Raw genomic sequence first — 16,547 nt, forward strand, 5'->3', positions numbered from 1 at the left:
CACACCGCTAGACTCAAAGCATTCGTAATTCAGCTTAATGTGGAAATTTAGTTGGTACTCCGATATTTGACCAAAACTGGTTTAGAACTCTGAAACTGTATTGCAGCATGTATCAGGTTTCAAAGAACCATATAGTACAAAAATTGGTTGTGTGGAACACAGCTTAAAAAACAGCAGTGGCAGATACAGTGTAATGTAGACCTAAAGCATAAAAGGACCACATGAACAAGAACTCTAATTGGTTAAAAGGATCAAAGAAAAGATAATCATTTACAAGTTTTGACAAGCAGGAAGGGGTCTCAGAGCGCTGCAGGGATAATGCATTTCTCTCGGCCAACTATGAAATTAGCATCACCCAGGTTCCTTTGAAAAAAAGCCAATAGTATTTTTCCAATGTTTTTTGGATAAACCGCAGAAAATAAGCTGCATGAATGACAAAAGTTAATAATTCTTACATGTTTTGTTCATCCTGATAATCTTCAAATAATCATAAAAATAATTTTAAGTAAAATTCAACAACCAATGTTGTCTTATTTTTAAGCTTATAACCAAAAACTCATTGACTTCAGGACAACAGAATTAGAAGTGTAAAAAATGATTCATGTGGACTTGGCACACTGACCAACAGATAGCTGCTTGGTTCGAACACAAACATGGAGATTACATACCAAAGTTGTTGAATGAGAGGGGTTGAAAAATAAGTCTTATTTTAACACACACTGATGAATTGCTCACAATGACCCCCTTTAACATGTATTACAACAGTCAAATGTACATGTCTGTAAATATACATGTAACCGTTGGTGGTGCCAAAGGGTTCGACATGATTTTGACAAGTTGCCAAATTTAACAATCCAATTTGGGGGCTGCAAAAGACATCCATCCAGAAAATAAGAAGAGGATAAGAAAATGAGAGGGTATCAGACTCACCAACAACGTAGAGCTCTGCTGAAGTGTGTGCAATGTTACAGCTGTTTCCTGCGATGCAGGTGTAGCTTCCTGTGTCCTCCATGCTGACGTCATGAACCACCAGAGAGCCGTTGGGCATCTTCTGGAACCTGAGTAAGAAACAAACAAGGAGATTCTTGAAACCAGGACGTGCTCCTTATAAATCTTCCAAAGAAACCGGTTCAGTCTGAACTCAACAGAGCTGAAGTGGTGATATTTGTGGTAATTCAGCTTTACCTGCTCTTGTCAGCCTCCAGAAATTTGTCCTTTTTCTTCCACTGGATGAAAGGAGGAGGGTCTCCGGTGGCCTGACAGTGAAGTACTGCGGTGTGTCCCTGATACACTGAGGTATTCTCCGGCTTGAGCTTAAACGCCACATACACTAAAGAATGGCAAGAAGAAAGTAAACAAATACAGAGACAGAAAGGTCAAACTATTCAACAAGTCTCTTGTCCATGTGGGTCAAGCAAACCCATCAGAAACGTGCTCCTCGGGCAGTACCTGCGACGGTGAGCTGGACGACGGCTCTGATCTCGCCCTGCTGGCTGTTGGAGGCGACGCAGGTGTAGTTCCCAGCGTCCGCTCGTGTCACTGTGGTGAAGTGCAGCGTGCCGCGCTTCTGCTCCACCCACGCAGGGACATCACTGCCATCTGCAGGAGCACCACACACACCTTCACTACACGGGAACTCACCTACTGGATCCAGAGCCAGACGTTTTCACTTGCAAGGACACAATTTATCATAATTCATAAAAGATCAAATCATTTACAAGCTCAATAGGATTCATGTACTTTTTAGTTCCATGCCTGAAGTAAAGGTTTGTGGTTAAGGCAAGCTCAAGATATTTTCATCTTTTATTCTATGACCTAAAATATATTGGTAACATCCCACTTGTGACTTTTATAGCATGCTCAAAGGCTTAATGGGACTGCAGACGTTGTTGGGGACATTTAAGTTGCAATGAAACGGAAGTAACGACAGATCATGTGTTCTGTATTCTGACTGAAATGGATTATTGAAAATAAAAAAACTAAACAAAAAAAGGGCGGGACAGGTTCTACACATCAGTCTGTACATTGTTGATTGTCCAGGTCCAGTTAAAACACTTAAACTTTATGAGGTCTAAAAATTTGCCCTCTCGCAAAAAGAGCAGTGTATACTATAGTTTATCAAGGCAAAAGTCATTGTTAATGTTTATATATTATATATATATATATATATAAAGGGTTTTGTGATCCTGGAGCACAAAAGCAGTCATCAGTAGCACAGTATCAGTCTTTGAAGCAATAGCCAACAATACATTGTATTGGACAAAATTATCGATTTTTCTTTTATGCAAAAAATCATTAGGATATTAAGTAAAGATCATGTTTCATGGTGTTATTTTGTAAATTTCCTACTGTAAATATATCAACTTTTTTTGCTACTTCATTGCTAAGGACTTCATTCGGACTACTTTAAAGGTGATTTTCTCATTATTATTATTTTGTTTTTTTGCCCCCTCAAATTCCAGATCTTCAAATAATTTTATCTCAGCCAAATATTGTCCTATCCTAACGGTCCTAATATTTTTTAACCCTCCATATGATGTATGAATCTCAATTTAATAAATTTGTTTTCTAAAAAGTCATATAACTAAAGAATTTTCTGGAATATAAGTCCATATTCGACCACATTGAAAGTTGGCTTTTAAGATCAATTATTTGATAATATTCAGAATATATCAGGCATTTGAAAATGTGTGATTTCTGGCAACTTAAAAAATAAAAATACAAACACAAAAGTTTTTAAATGACTTTTGACAGGGAGAGTCTCAACTCTAATATGCACAAAATTTGGGGAACAGCAAACATTGATTGCTATAGGCATTTTTTTAGGGTTTGCAGTGTACGCATTCTTAAGTGCAACCTTATTCAACACATCTTTTGGGGTAACAAGTGTTCTCTGGCAGACCTGTCCTGACCCAGCGGATGGTCGGGGGCTGTCGGCCCTTGGCTGAACACTGCAGATGTCCTTCCTTGTTGAGCTCCAGGCACTGGTAGGCCTGCGGCGTCGGCGTGAACTTCAGACGCTCTGAAACAGACATCGCGATAGAGAAGTGCTCTGTAACACACAGCTTCAGAGTGGCTTTTATGTAAAATCATTAATATCAGCCGCCTTGGCCTCCAGACAAATGCCTCAGCTATTGAAAAACCCACTACAAAACAGCCCAAGAAACCTTCCTCACCAAGCACATACACCCGCGCCTGGGCAGAAAGTTTTCCCGCCTCCGTTCTGCTCTCACAGCTGTACAGTTGGCCGTCGTACACTTCCACGTTATTTATACGCAACGTGCCATTGGAGAAGAGTTTGAAGCGAACATCCTGTACAAAAAAATAAAAAAGAGAAAGTTGCTGTGTCCCAATTCACCTACATATACTATGGCCTATAAGTATGTGCTCTTTTTGTGAAGAAAAAGTACTTTTGAGTGAATAGTAGGCAAGCTTTGGTACACACTACTTCATGTAAAAACTTCACATTTGAATTGTATGTGCGTGTGTCCGTGAGCCTTATCATTGGCGCACAAGATGCAATGACAAAGCTATCGCTTCACTTCAATGGTTTTTTTTCTTTGCTTATCCAGTTGAAGCCACTAGATGTAGTGCTTCTTAAGAGAAGCCAAAATCTTTTTCCCCCCTTCCTGAAATTATTATACCTTTTAAATACACATATTTAATAACAAAATTTGAATTTAGTTTTTCAGCCGTTTTGACATCCCTAATTCAGTCTCTGTTTAAACTGCACTGTCAATCACAGTTAACAAAATCCACGGTTAGTTTAACTTCCTACCATACTGGAGAGAAATGAAGAGGCACCTTGATCTGTGAGTCTATCATGCGGAGAACTCTGCTCATATGTTAGCATAATGACGCATTTCAAAGTTAATAACCAAATGTATCATTAAAAACTATTTCTAGGTGTGGTTGCAATCTTCATCCGTCCTGCAATGTTGTTGTGGCTAATATTAGCCATTACAGTGCACAACGACCTGCACGTCCAATTTTAAACTCAAGTAGTAGACCATCCGGGGAATCTTTGGCATACTCTTTTTAACATACTATGAATTGGGACATATTAATTCTGTTTTCAAATACTATTTAGGATGGATATTGTGTTAAATGGGACGCAACAAGTGTGTGTGACAGCATGATTACTACATTGATGTTTCTTCACGATCGACTGTGCAGCAGAGGATCATCTTTCCCCTGTAGAATAATCACCACATCCTTGTTTTCAGAGACATGAAAAGATGCCTCTCGCCTCAGGAGGCGGTTAGAGATTGGGTTACGAGTATGATATGGGCATGACATCACCGCCCCACTCACCTCCGCGCTGATTTGCTGCATGTTGCGGTACCATGTGACCTGGGGTTCAGGTGTGGCGCGTGCGTGGCAGTGCAGGTATCCAGAGCGCCCCTCCTCCAGATTACTGTCCACAGGTTTCTGGACCCACTCCGGTATGGCTGGACACACAGAGCAGACGCTTAGGATCACAGCAGCAATAATGGACAACCGTTTAAAAGACATTAGAGAGGGGCCGGACCCACCCAAATGAGAATCACCCATTCAATCAGAGTTAGATAAATATTGCATTGAAATTGAAAGTGCATGGATGGGTCAAGGGCATAATATTAAGGCTACACCATTCAGTCGAAAAGTTTACCCCTTTTGGCTTGCTGTTAATGCTAAATGTAAGAATGTAAACAAAGTAAAGAGCTTGTGCACTTAAAATTATGTTCATTACTTATAGCATCAGTCAGCTTGACTGAAAGAAACGTAGCGTTCGCCTTCTATGATGTAAACAACCAGCAATATCCATGTAATTCATTATTGATTATGACTCTTCTTGTTTTGCGGTTTTCAACAGTACAACTGAAACTGAATGGGTGCATATTTTAAAATACCTGATGAAGAGCATGTAAGTCAGTTCACTTAGCACCACCCATCTCCTGTTATTTAAGCAGGTAAATCTACTAGATATTGGCATGTGCTTGCATGATTTTACACGCCACTTACATGTTAATGGGTGTTGCTAGCATGTTTTATAACGTTGCCAGATTTTACAGTCTGCTAGCATGTTTTAGGATGTTGTTAACATGTTTTATAGCATTACTAGCTTGATTGTACACACTGCTAGCATGTTCTATAACATTACTAGCTTTATTTTACACACCACTAGCATGTTTTAGGATGTTGTTAACATGTTTTATAACATTACTAGCTTGATTGTACACACTGCTAGCATGTTTTATAGCATTGCTAGCTTGATTGTACACTCTGTTAGCATGTTTTATAACATTACTAGCTTGATTGTACACACTGCTAGCGTGTTTTAGGATGTTGTTAACATGTTTTACTAGCTTGATTGTACACTCTTAGCATGTTTTATAGCATTACTAGCTTGATTGTACACACTGCTAGCATATTTTATAACATTACTAGCTTGATTTTACACACCACTAGTATGTTTTTGGATGTTGTTAACATGTTTTATAGCATTACTAGCTTGATTGTACACACTGCTAGCATGTTTTAGGATGTTGTTAACATGTTTTATAGCATAACTAGCTTGATTGTACACTCTTAGCATGTTTTATAACATTACTAGCTTGATTTTACACACCACTAGCATGTTTTAGGATGTTGTTAACATGTTTTATAACATTACTAGCTTGATTGTACACACTGCTAACATGTTTTATAGCATTGCTAGCTTGATTGTACACTCTGTTAGCATGTTTTATAGCATTACTAGCTTGATTGTACACTCTTAGCATGTTTTATAGCATTACTAGCTTGATTGTACACACTGCTAGCATATTTTATAACATTACTAGCTTGATTTTACACACCACTAGTATGTTTTTGGATGTTGTTAACATGTTTTATAACATTACTAGCTTGATTGTACACACTGCTAGCATGTTTTAGGATGTTGTTAACATGTTTTATAGCATTACTAGCTTGATTGAGCACTCTTAGCATGTTTTATAACATTACTAGCTTGATTGTACACACTGCTAGCATGTTTTATAACGTTACTAGCTTGATTTTACACACCACTAGCATGTTTTAGGATGTTGTTAACATGTTTTATAGCATAACTAGCTTGATTGTACACACTGCTAGCATGTTTTATAGCATTACTAGCTTGATTGTACACACTGCTAGCATGTTTTATAGCATTGCTAGCTTGATTGTACACACCGTTAGCATGTTTTATAACGTTACTTGCTTGATTTTACACACCGCTAGCTCGTTTTAGGATATTTAACATGGTGATAACATGCTGTCTAGACTCAAAAGTCATGACCATGGACCGTCGGCTGAACATCACAGAAAATGGAAAACACTTAGGGTTTTGATGTTGACACATGTTGACTAGAAAGTTTTATTTTTGTCCCCTGTCATTTCTAAAATAAAAATGCCTTTGTACTCTTTTAAAACAGTCGTGCACATCTTTGAACCTCGTCATACAAGCACTTGTCGATGAGGGCATGTATTGTTGTTGTTTACCAAATTTTGGTAAAACCTTAAGTGTAACTTAAGCTTTACACCAGTACATAACTCTTGGGTGCAACAACAAACATTTTTTGAGCAGGTGTTGCCCTTTTCACACTGATGTTAAAATTATATCCACTTGTTCAACTAAGCTAAACAAAATAAAACACGAAATAGGGTTACTTCTGACGAGTCTCCAAGGCAAGTTGTTCGACTGAGAATAGTTATGTATTTAAAGTCCTGAAAGGTCCTGTTGTGTCACACTGAGACACTTTCTGTCTTAGTGTTATAGATCACCTACAGGACTTTAATTCATAAGACAGAACTGGTCATGGTGAAGGAAAATCTCTGGAATGCGATATTCAACAGAGGACAGTAGGGCCCAAAACACATGCTACTGGAGTAAGCCAATTAAAGGCTTCTGGGAACACAAGCTAGTCTTTTTGTCTTGTTGCGTTCGGAAATGTGTCACATGTTGCATATTTAAACCCTATTCGGACGGGACTAGTTTTATAAGCTAGGTTTGAGTTTTGATTCTTATCACCTGATGTTTGCGATTTTCATGTACCAATTTTCCAATGACTAGCTTACATATTCTTTTAAAAGTGACCCTTATCTGATATCTTTATTTATACTATGCACTTGGCAACCCAAAACCCAAAGTAGATGTACTGACAGTTTGCCTCGTATTAGAACCAAACCCAGCCCAATTGCTATAGCCCAAATCAAGCCCAATCAAGTTTCTACATAGTCGCCCTCTTTGAAATAGTGGGGAAAAGCGATCTCTTTATCTACAAAACAGTGCAGCAACAGTGCAAAGGTAGCCCAGTTCCACAGGAAAACTGCAGACTTTGCAACACTGTGTACTGACCCGGAAAAGTGTCCTCCTGAGTTGACGTCCTTCGCCACAATCGCTTTTTTTTAATGAATAACGGCTCACATTGAGAGGGGAATATCCGATCTGTCCACTTACTCGGCGAACGCAAATGGAAAACTAGAACTGGCTCATGTAATGTAAAAGCAGCCTAATGCTGTATTAGTGCAAACTCTGGATTGAAATCCCTTTAAGGCATTGCAACACTTTTAAAAGCTGAGAAAATTAGTTCACCTAATCGCATTTGAAGGAAACTCTGATACCCTTTAAAGCGCATTACGTACATTATGCACATTTGGCAATGTTTCTGTCTTTATACGTACTTGCCACAGTGATGGTCAACTCTTGTTTCTTCTGTCCCGCCTTATTTTGTGCGAAACACGTGTAGGTTCCCGAGTCTTCACCACGAGTGGGGCTGAAGATCAGGTCTAGTCCATTCTGACGCACTCGGCCCACGGCTGGGACTCGCTGTCCCGCGTGTTCCCACCAAACCTCTGGCTTGGGGACTCCATGGGGCGCTCGGCACGTCACCTGCTCCAGAGAGTCTGCGCTGAACACTCGGGACTGTTTAGGCACCATTTCCTCGATTTCTGAGGAGAAACGGTGACAAGAAACAGGTTTGAGAGCAAAGCACGGACACTCAAGCGTACCAAGCATTTTTACAATTTGAGCAAGACACAATGGAATCTCGATAAAAATTAAATAGTCAGAAATCGAACCATTCTGAGTCTGATTCCAAAGATAATTATGTAATACTTCAATGCAGTAATTTATTGCACATTTTCTTTTTTGAATAAAATAAAAATCACAAGATAAGAAATTAGCGGATTTTTAACAAAATCGTAAAAAGTTTATTTACACTTCATTTTCATGTCCAATTCTCGCTATGACTTTTGCTTCAATAAACTCATTTGCTGCTTATTAGCTAGTAAGGTAGTTGTTACCTTTAGCTATTGTGTAGGATTACAAATGTAGAATATGGTCGTGCAGAATATATGCTTTATAAGTATTAAGAAACAGCCAACATGCTAATAATAGGCATGCTAATAAGCAACTAAATAAGAGTGAGAATCGCTCCCTATACTAAAGTGTTACCAAAAGTGCTTTTTTCTAAAAAAAACAAAAAACTAATACGTCTACACAACTTTTTGTCCAATAAATGTATTTCCAATATATCGGAAATGCACCTACAACTAACCGAATTCTGTTGGCCATTATACAAAGATCCATTTGATATGTTTAGCTCATCAACTGCACATGAATAGGTCTGAGATTGTTACCTGCAATTAGCAGCGAGGCCTCGAGAGACACAGGGGGGCCATGGGGCCCTCGAGCCACACATTTATACAGGCCTGTGTTTCGCTGCTTCACCTGAGTGATCAAGAGGGATCCATTGCTCAAAATAAAGACACTGTAAGAAAAGATGGGGGTAAATGGTCAAATGCGTGCTCATTCACAGAGTAAACATTCAGTTTTTACTTCCAAAATCCAACTGTTCTCTTTGAGTCCTCAGTGAAGTCACATGATTCAAACATTGCACTATTGAAATGGTGCAAAAGCATTTGAGAACCCATTTCAAACTCTATTTAGAAGTGCACGGCTGAGTGACAGTGCAGTACCGGCTCTTGTTGACCACCGGCTCGTTCTCATGATACCACTCAACCGTAGGCTGGGGCTCGGCCGTGAACTGACAGTGGAAAAGAGCTTCTTCGTTCTTCATGACTACCAGATCTTCTGGCTTCACCACCGGTTGAGGGAAACTCTTATCTAAAGAGAGAGAGAAAGACCTTTTATCACTCTTAGGGAACCTAAGAGTTAAATGACAGATTCTCAAAGAAACCAAAATGTAGGCATGCGCCGAAATGAAAAGTCAGACTAAATAAACCAATGGGACGAAGGCCGAATACCAAAGATGTTAGTTGCACGTATCACATTGTCACATCCAAGCCTCGTGGTACCTGTGGTTCAACTATAGATCCAAACACACACACACACCTATGATGTTGAGGGTGAAGTTGTCATTGCTGCAGACGTGGCCCACTACATTTTTCACACAGCAGTAGTAGACTCCGTTGTCGTCAGGACTGGCGCTCGGCAGTGTAAGCGTCCGCTCTTTGTTGTTGATTTTGTGGTTCTTCTCTGACAGTGCGGTTCCGTCTTTGTGCCAGCGACTGCTTGGTCTGTAGATCAAGTCAAGAGCAGGGTTATAAAAGCTGAGAAAACTGATCGAGAAGTTTCTCCTCATTAGGGGTAAACAGATAAACTCTGCATGATGGTGACCAGTCAGTAGCAGAAATGGACAAACCTGTTTCTAGAGGGCCGCACACACCTGAACGAGCTCTTTCAGGTCTACAGATTTTCCCTAATCTAAGGTACACTATATTGTGCTAGATATTGCAGAGTGCTGATAATTAAGAATAACTAAACCATTACAAGAACGCGAAGTGTACTTGCTCTGCATTATGAAATGCACGTGAAATTGAGTTGATGTAGTTAAATGTGCTCGCATCTAGGAATCAGACATGTAGTTGCTCACCGTGGGTGTCCGTCTATGTTGCATCGTAGCACTACTTGTGAGGAGCTCTGAATCTCTGCCTCTGATTCTGGACTCTTCAGACTCACCGGACCACTTTCCAACCCTGTAAGACAAGACACGTTAAAGACTAACAGTTTGACGATCAGGGGACGGCTAAAAACCCTTGTCGAAACTCTCGGCACTCATTATCAAAAACAAACTGCCCCATTCACACCATCTGGTCATGCTTTGCACCCGCCGCCAAAACAGGCCTCTCCATTCAGTTGACCTTATTTGTTATCTGACACAAGCAGCCGGACGCTGCATTTCAACCAATTAATCTTGGCATTGGGCATAAAGGGGCGCTTTGTTTGGCTTGCACTGCTGGCTCAAAATAACCTTCTCTCACGCGGCCGTTGTTTAGCTTGCTGCAGTCGCAAAGGGAGTGAAGTGGGATGGCTAGGACGGGCCAGTGGTTCACATCTGTTTCTACACACATTTACAAGTAGAGTTGTTCCGATTCCGATACTAGTATCGGAAATATCTCCGATACCACAACAAATTCTGGCATCGGCATCGGCGAGTACATGAACCCATATACCGATCCGATACCATTTTCTTAAAAAAAGACCTAGTTATGACCGCAAGCTTTGCCTAACCGCTGCACGGTTCTTCTTCGCTGCTCAAAATGCATTGAAAACACAGGAAGTTGTGCTGTGTTGCCACAAGCAACCCCTGTTTAGAGCAGCGAAGAAGAAATGAAAACGCGTTAGCAGCCCTGATCTATATATGACTGGATCACTCATCACATTCTAAACTGCCAAAACACAGTGAAGCCGCTACTATATTATAGATCAGTGGTTAGCAGTATGTCTCTGTAGTACCGGTAGTTACAGACTCTCGAGTATATTCAGTACCGGCAGCTGCGTTCAGTCGCTTCCGTGTAAGTCAAAACGCAGGGCTCCAGACAGTAGCCGAATATATACTAGTGTCTGTGAATATTAAACTGCAAAATACTATTTAAATATTACTCCCGCAAAATCTACATCTCTGTGGGTGACTGGCACAGATGCGCGAGAGCTCGCTGTTTTGTAGTCTCTGCTGTGTGTCATGAGGACACGAACGCATAAACCGTCACTTCATGAGAATTTACCGTTTCATTTGAGAATACTGTCATATCATAAACACAGACACTCAAAGATCTTCATGGCAGCCCATTAAAATAAATGTTTGGTTTACATGAGTAAATTGACAATATATAAAGCTACTGTTGTAGCCTACAGTAATAATAATACGTCTCTATAATAATAATAATTATGCCTAGATGGTTGCTTGTTTTTTACTTGTTTTGTTGTAAAGAGATTATCTGATTAATAGATCTTTTTTTATATTCCTAGACTTATTTGTTGCAGTTTTTTTATACAGTTATATTGTAAAACTTAAATACCTTTTTTAGTTTGCGGTGTTAGATTTTTGGCTGCATTTGAAGTTCTTTTTTGCATAAGAAAATAAATAATACTGTCAAATTCATGTTAGATAATAAAAATACTGTAATAAATACAGTAGTTCACCATGTATTTGTTCATGTTTTATTGAGGGATCTGTCTGAAGCACACCATAAAAAAATTCTAGCAATTTACACAGGGCTAGTAGTATATACAGCTGTATATACAGATATACACCCAGGTATCGGATCAGTACTCGGTATCGGCCGATACCCTGAGCCCAGGTATCGGAATCGGTATCGGGAAGAGAAAAAGGGTATCGGAACATCTCTATTTACAAGATGCATTCTTTCAGATGAATCCAGTCGGAGTTATATTAAAAATTTCCTGGCCCCTTCAAGCATTATCATTGCTGTGGTTGTTTTTTTACAACAGTCCAAAAGATGTCAAATAAAGCACGCCTATCCATAAAACATGGCTCCGGGGGGTGAACAAAGGCCTCCTGTAGCAAATCCATGCATTTTATTCTAATAAATATGCATATTTGAAACATAGTAACGAATGTGGAGCGAGAACAAAAGAAATTTGATCAAGAAGAGACTGGTTAGCAATGTAAAGAAACTTCCTTTGCTCCTGTAAACAAACGAGGCTAGCTGCACATATGTCCTATGATATTTAAAGGTATTTTAACAACATTAAGATATTTTTCTTTAAAAAAATGCATGGATTTGCTACCCCTGGAGCCATATAAGATATGTTTTATTATGGATGTGCGTGCTTTATTTGACATCTTTTGGACTGTTGAACAGAAACAAGTACCGCAATGATAACGCTTGGAGAGGCAGGATTTTTAAGATAACTCCGACTGGATTCGTCTGAAAGAAGTACGTCATATGCACCTAGGATGCCTCGAGGGTGAGTAAAACACAGGCCAACTTTAATTTTTGGGTGAAGAACCCCTTTAGGAAAGGGATATATTGAGTGTTACACTCACATTTGATATTGAAGGAGGCCTCGCCGGTGTGGGATTCTTCACCAGTGCTGTTCTTTGAGGCGAAGCACTGGAAGTTTCCCGAGTCAATCCTTCTGTCAATGGCAGTGAATTTCAGGTTGCCCCCTTCCAGGAATCGTCTCTCAGAATTGGTGACCGTCTCTCCGTTGTGTTTCCAGGAGTAGACGACACCTTGGGGGTCGTTTACTTCGCACCGCAGCATGGCACTGCGCCCATGCAGGGCATCTTGGGATTTTGGCTCCTTGGTGAAAGAGAACGAGGCGGCTTGCACCAGGATCACTGTTAGGAGAAGAAAACAGAGCACAGGCATGAGGAAAGATAACCTAAAGAACAAATCTAGCAGATCGGTGCCAGCGCTTACAGGTCCAGACGGACAACTTATGATGTTGATTAGCAAGATGCTGAAACGCAAGTGAAGGAATGTAGCTTTGAGAAAAAGCAGAACACCCCCTCAAGCCTCCCTCAGACTCTCAGTTCGGTCTTTGTTTTCATCCAGCTGGAACTTCAAGGCCAGACGGCCAGGTGTGCTTTAGACAGACAGGCCTAGCTGGACTAGACGAGACAAGACCTTTAAATACTGACCGGTCTCTCTGACCCAAACGATAACCTTAAGCATTATGTATTTGAGTCAAATCATTGGCCCTGGCCTCATTTCAGATCGAAGTGTGGCTAGAGTGTGTAATAAGCACCTAAATTATATACAACTACTGAAATGCAGAGTTTACTGAAGGAATGCATGTGAGCCAAGTGTTTGAATACCTGTTTGAACATGCACCTTGAAGCCCAAAGTGTGGGCTTTCACATTTATCATTACCTTAACTCATTTGGATGGCATTATTTCACTTGAAAATACATGCAATTATTCAATTTTTACCACGCGAAGGAAACATGCTAGGGTACAGAGGTCTATGACTGTATGAAACATTTTGTCGCCAAACAACTTACTACAGAATCACTTAACAGAAATGGCAGTTCAAAAGCACAAGTACATTGGGTGCATGACTAATATTACCTGAAAGATACTCAGTTCCTGAGTTATTTCGAAATCAGACACCGATGAAAATTGACTGGGAGTCAGTAGTGAACCGATGATTCACTGAATGATTCAGAGTCTGAACAAAACTGGTAATTCGTAAGAGACTGACCCCTTTAAAAAAGAAAAAAAAATGTTATTTTAAGGTTGCAATGTAATTATAAATTTAGGTGGCGAGTAACATTAACTACATTTAGTTAGGGTTATTTATGCATACTTTTTGCATAATTCATTTTTATAACAATAGTAAGTAAATGTAACGTGCAAAAAGACAACTTAAAACAATGTGTTACTGGAAAAAATTATATTGCATGAATCAATTGAATCTTGTCAGCTACCGATATCTTGTGTTTGGACTTCACATGAAAGCCAATGTGTCAATGTAGCAATATCAGCCCAGGAGGACCATTATCAATCAGGCTCTACAGCCTTTTTTATTTAATGGAAATGTGTTTGAAGGCAACTGTTGCACACGAGGCGTGGATTACGCTCTCTATATTTTATACTCGAAACAGAAGGAAGCACAAGGGAGATATTGACAATCAAAAGGTCATTTTATCGATTATCAAATTGACTGAGGATATATTGATTCCTCAACTTTCGTAATCATTCTCTTAATTTGTATGGCTTGCAATATTTTGAAATTCACTATATGGTCCCTTCCCTAGTTTAAATCCCTAATCTGACTATGAGCAATAGTAAAGTTCACTCTCGCTGGCTGACAAAAGCTGATAAACCAGTAATGATCTTTAAACACAACGGATGGTTTTATATCACTACTTTAAAAACAGCATTCTTCCAACGTGCCAACTTTTACTTGCAGACAAAAAGAGGCCGTCCTGTGAATGACAGGCGTCTCCAGGGTCTAATCTCTGGCGCCTCTGCCTATTTTCTACCCCACCGAGCGAAGCTCTGAAGACGTCCCATTCAGACAGACAGACAGAAGTCAGTCCCGCTCCAGTGAGCACAGCTCGTGCTGGGACAGGACCAGCATGCACTGGGAATGGGAAATGAAGCCCCGATGCCCTGTGGAGCGGAGTAAAACATATTCAATAAACAGCTGTGATGAGTGACTGAAGTTTGAACCATAAAGAGATATTTCATGAGTGTAGCTGATGTTTGAGGGGGTGAAGGAGGTTGCACCTGTCAGGAGCTAGATAACCTCTCTTTAATTCAATCTGACACGATGTCAACATCACATCAGCCTATGAACCCGGTTTCTACATGTCCGTCATCTCCACCTGCACCTGTGTCAGTAGGCTACACATGAGACCAAGCAGATTATACTTTATTTAATTATTACAATATGTTGCAAAACCGTATGTCTTGCCACCACCTTAGCTTCCTCATCCATCAACAGATCTGGGTAGTAACTGATAATCTGGATTACATAATCAGATTCCTAAAATAGAGTACTTGTCATTAGATTAAATTTCATTTTAAATGACTTGTAATCAGACTACAGGTACTTTTGTATTGTTTAGACAATTACATATTCACACAATAGCAATACATTATATTAAATTGTTCTTTTAAAATGTCCTTTCTAAAACAGACTGTCATTCATGTTTATATTCTTATTATTCAGAAAGTCCTCCAGTTTTGTGGATGTTCACACAAAAAGTCATGTGGCTATAATTACACAGAAAACTGAGAGGCCACACAGCATTTGACCACTGGATATATGAAATAATTTCAGTTTTGAGACGTGTTTTCTTAACATGTCCACATTGCATCAACTACTCATGAACATATTGATTTTAATTTTGATTTTCAGGTCAGCACTGGGTTATTTCACCATTCATTACTATGCCTTTCAAAGAACTCACAAATTCATCTTATTTCTTGTTTACATGTAGTTCACAGATTCCCAAACATTTTCTTCTCAGTCAGTGTTTTGGGATTTTAAGGTAAAAAGTTTATTATTTAGAAACACTTTTGCATGTTCACGGTGCTCATGACATGCAGGTAAACACATTGTTCATATTTTATTTTCTTTTGTTTCATTTTGGTTGAGTTGTTTTAAAATAATGTATTTTCATAAGTACGTTTTTGTCTGTTAACATATAAACCCCCTGCAGTTCCTTCATGCTGTTTATAACAAAGAACGTAACATTTTCTTTTTCTTTGCATTTTTAATCAATATGGTACAGGATTATCCTATTTAAATCAACGTGATTAATAAGTTAGGTCAAAAAGTCATCATAAATAGTCTGATTATATGACCTCTAATATGTAATTTAATGAACAACTAGGGCTGTGCAAAAAATCTAATGCAATTTTTATGCGCATCTCATCAGTAAAGGGGCTCCTGTACAGATCAGGGTTGCCAGGTTTTCACATCAAATCCTACCCAGTTGCTTCTCAAAACTAGTCCAAAACTAGCCCAATCGCATTGCCAGAGGGTTCCCAGATAAAAATTTTGTCCCAGGGTTAAAATATACATTATTTGGCGGGGTTGCCTTGGTAAAATTCGCAATTTAGGGGCTAAATATCACGTTATTGGGATTTATATTGGGGTTTCTTTGACATGGAAAAAAACTACAGACTTGGCAACACTGGTTCAGGTGGAGCGGCATTTACTTCAATTTAATTCAGTCGCCTGCAATTTTTAAATCGATTTTGTGTAGATTGTCAGTGAACTACAGCTCTGTGTAGTAAATGCCAACCAGTGTTGCCAAGTCAGCAGTTGTTTTTCATGTCCTCGGATTGAAGCGACTCCAATCCCAATAACGTGTTAATTAGCCCCTAAAATGCAAATTTTACCAAGGAAACCCTGCCAAAATAATGTGTATTTTATTGCCCGGAGAGAGACGCGAATGGGCTAGCTTTGACAAGCAATTGGGCAGGTTTTGTTTTGAAAACCTGGCAACCCTGACCTGAACGCACGTGCTGGAGAGATACTGCTAATTACAGGAGCGCCTTTACTGACTAGATGCACATGAAAATAGTCTTCGATTATTTTGCACAGTCCTATGACCAACTACAATTTTTGTCATGTAATTTGGAAGCAGTGTCATATAATTTGTAAGTAATCTACCCAGCAAAACAACATTACAAGCAGGCTATTTGTAGTCTTTACCCATGACAGAAATCCGACTACTTTTGTGTTTTCTTATGTGGTTAGGATTACATCTGTAAAGAATGCGCTCCCACAGAAATCTTGACAAAAGCTAATA

At 39.4% G+C, this 16,547-nt stretch overlaps 1 protein-coding gene across 1 annotated transcript in view; it reads right to left on the reverse strand.

Annotated features, from left to right (window-relative positions):
* LOC113039734 (inactive tyrosine-protein kinase 7-like) overlaps positions 1 to 16,547 on the reverse strand; it is a 38,736-nt gene that overhangs the window by 8,787 nt on the left and 13,402 nt on the right. The window contains exons 2-13 of the mRNA XM_026197784.1: positions 12,318 to 12,614; positions 9,900 to 10,002; positions 9,359 to 9,543; positions 8,983 to 9,130; positions 8,644 to 8,774; positions 7,687 to 7,953; positions 4,315 to 4,451; positions 3,177 to 3,312; positions 2,903 to 3,022; positions 1,450 to 1,599; positions 1,186 to 1,330; positions 931 to 1,058 (exon numbers count right to left, since the gene is read on the reverse strand). Of these exons, the coding sequence (XP_026053569.1) occupies positions 931 to 1,058; positions 1,186 to 1,330; positions 1,450 to 1,599; positions 2,903 to 3,022; positions 3,177 to 3,312; positions 4,315 to 4,451; positions 7,687 to 7,953; positions 8,644 to 8,774; positions 8,983 to 9,130; positions 9,359 to 9,543; positions 9,900 to 10,002; positions 12,318 to 12,614 (1,947 nt within the window). The remainder of the gene's footprint in view (positions 1 to 930; positions 1,059 to 1,185; positions 1,331 to 1,449; positions 1,600 to 2,902; positions 3,023 to 3,176; positions 3,313 to 4,314; positions 4,452 to 7,686; positions 7,954 to 8,643; positions 8,775 to 8,982; positions 9,131 to 9,358; positions 9,544 to 9,899; positions 10,003 to 12,317; positions 12,615 to 16,547) is intronic.

Source organism: Carassius auratus, chromosome 22, assembly GCF_003368295.1.
Source record: "Carassius auratus strain Wakin chromosome 22, ASM336829v1, whole genome shotgun sequence".
NCBI lineage: Eukaryota > Metazoa > Chordata > Actinopteri > Cypriniformes > Cyprinidae > Carassius > Carassius auratus.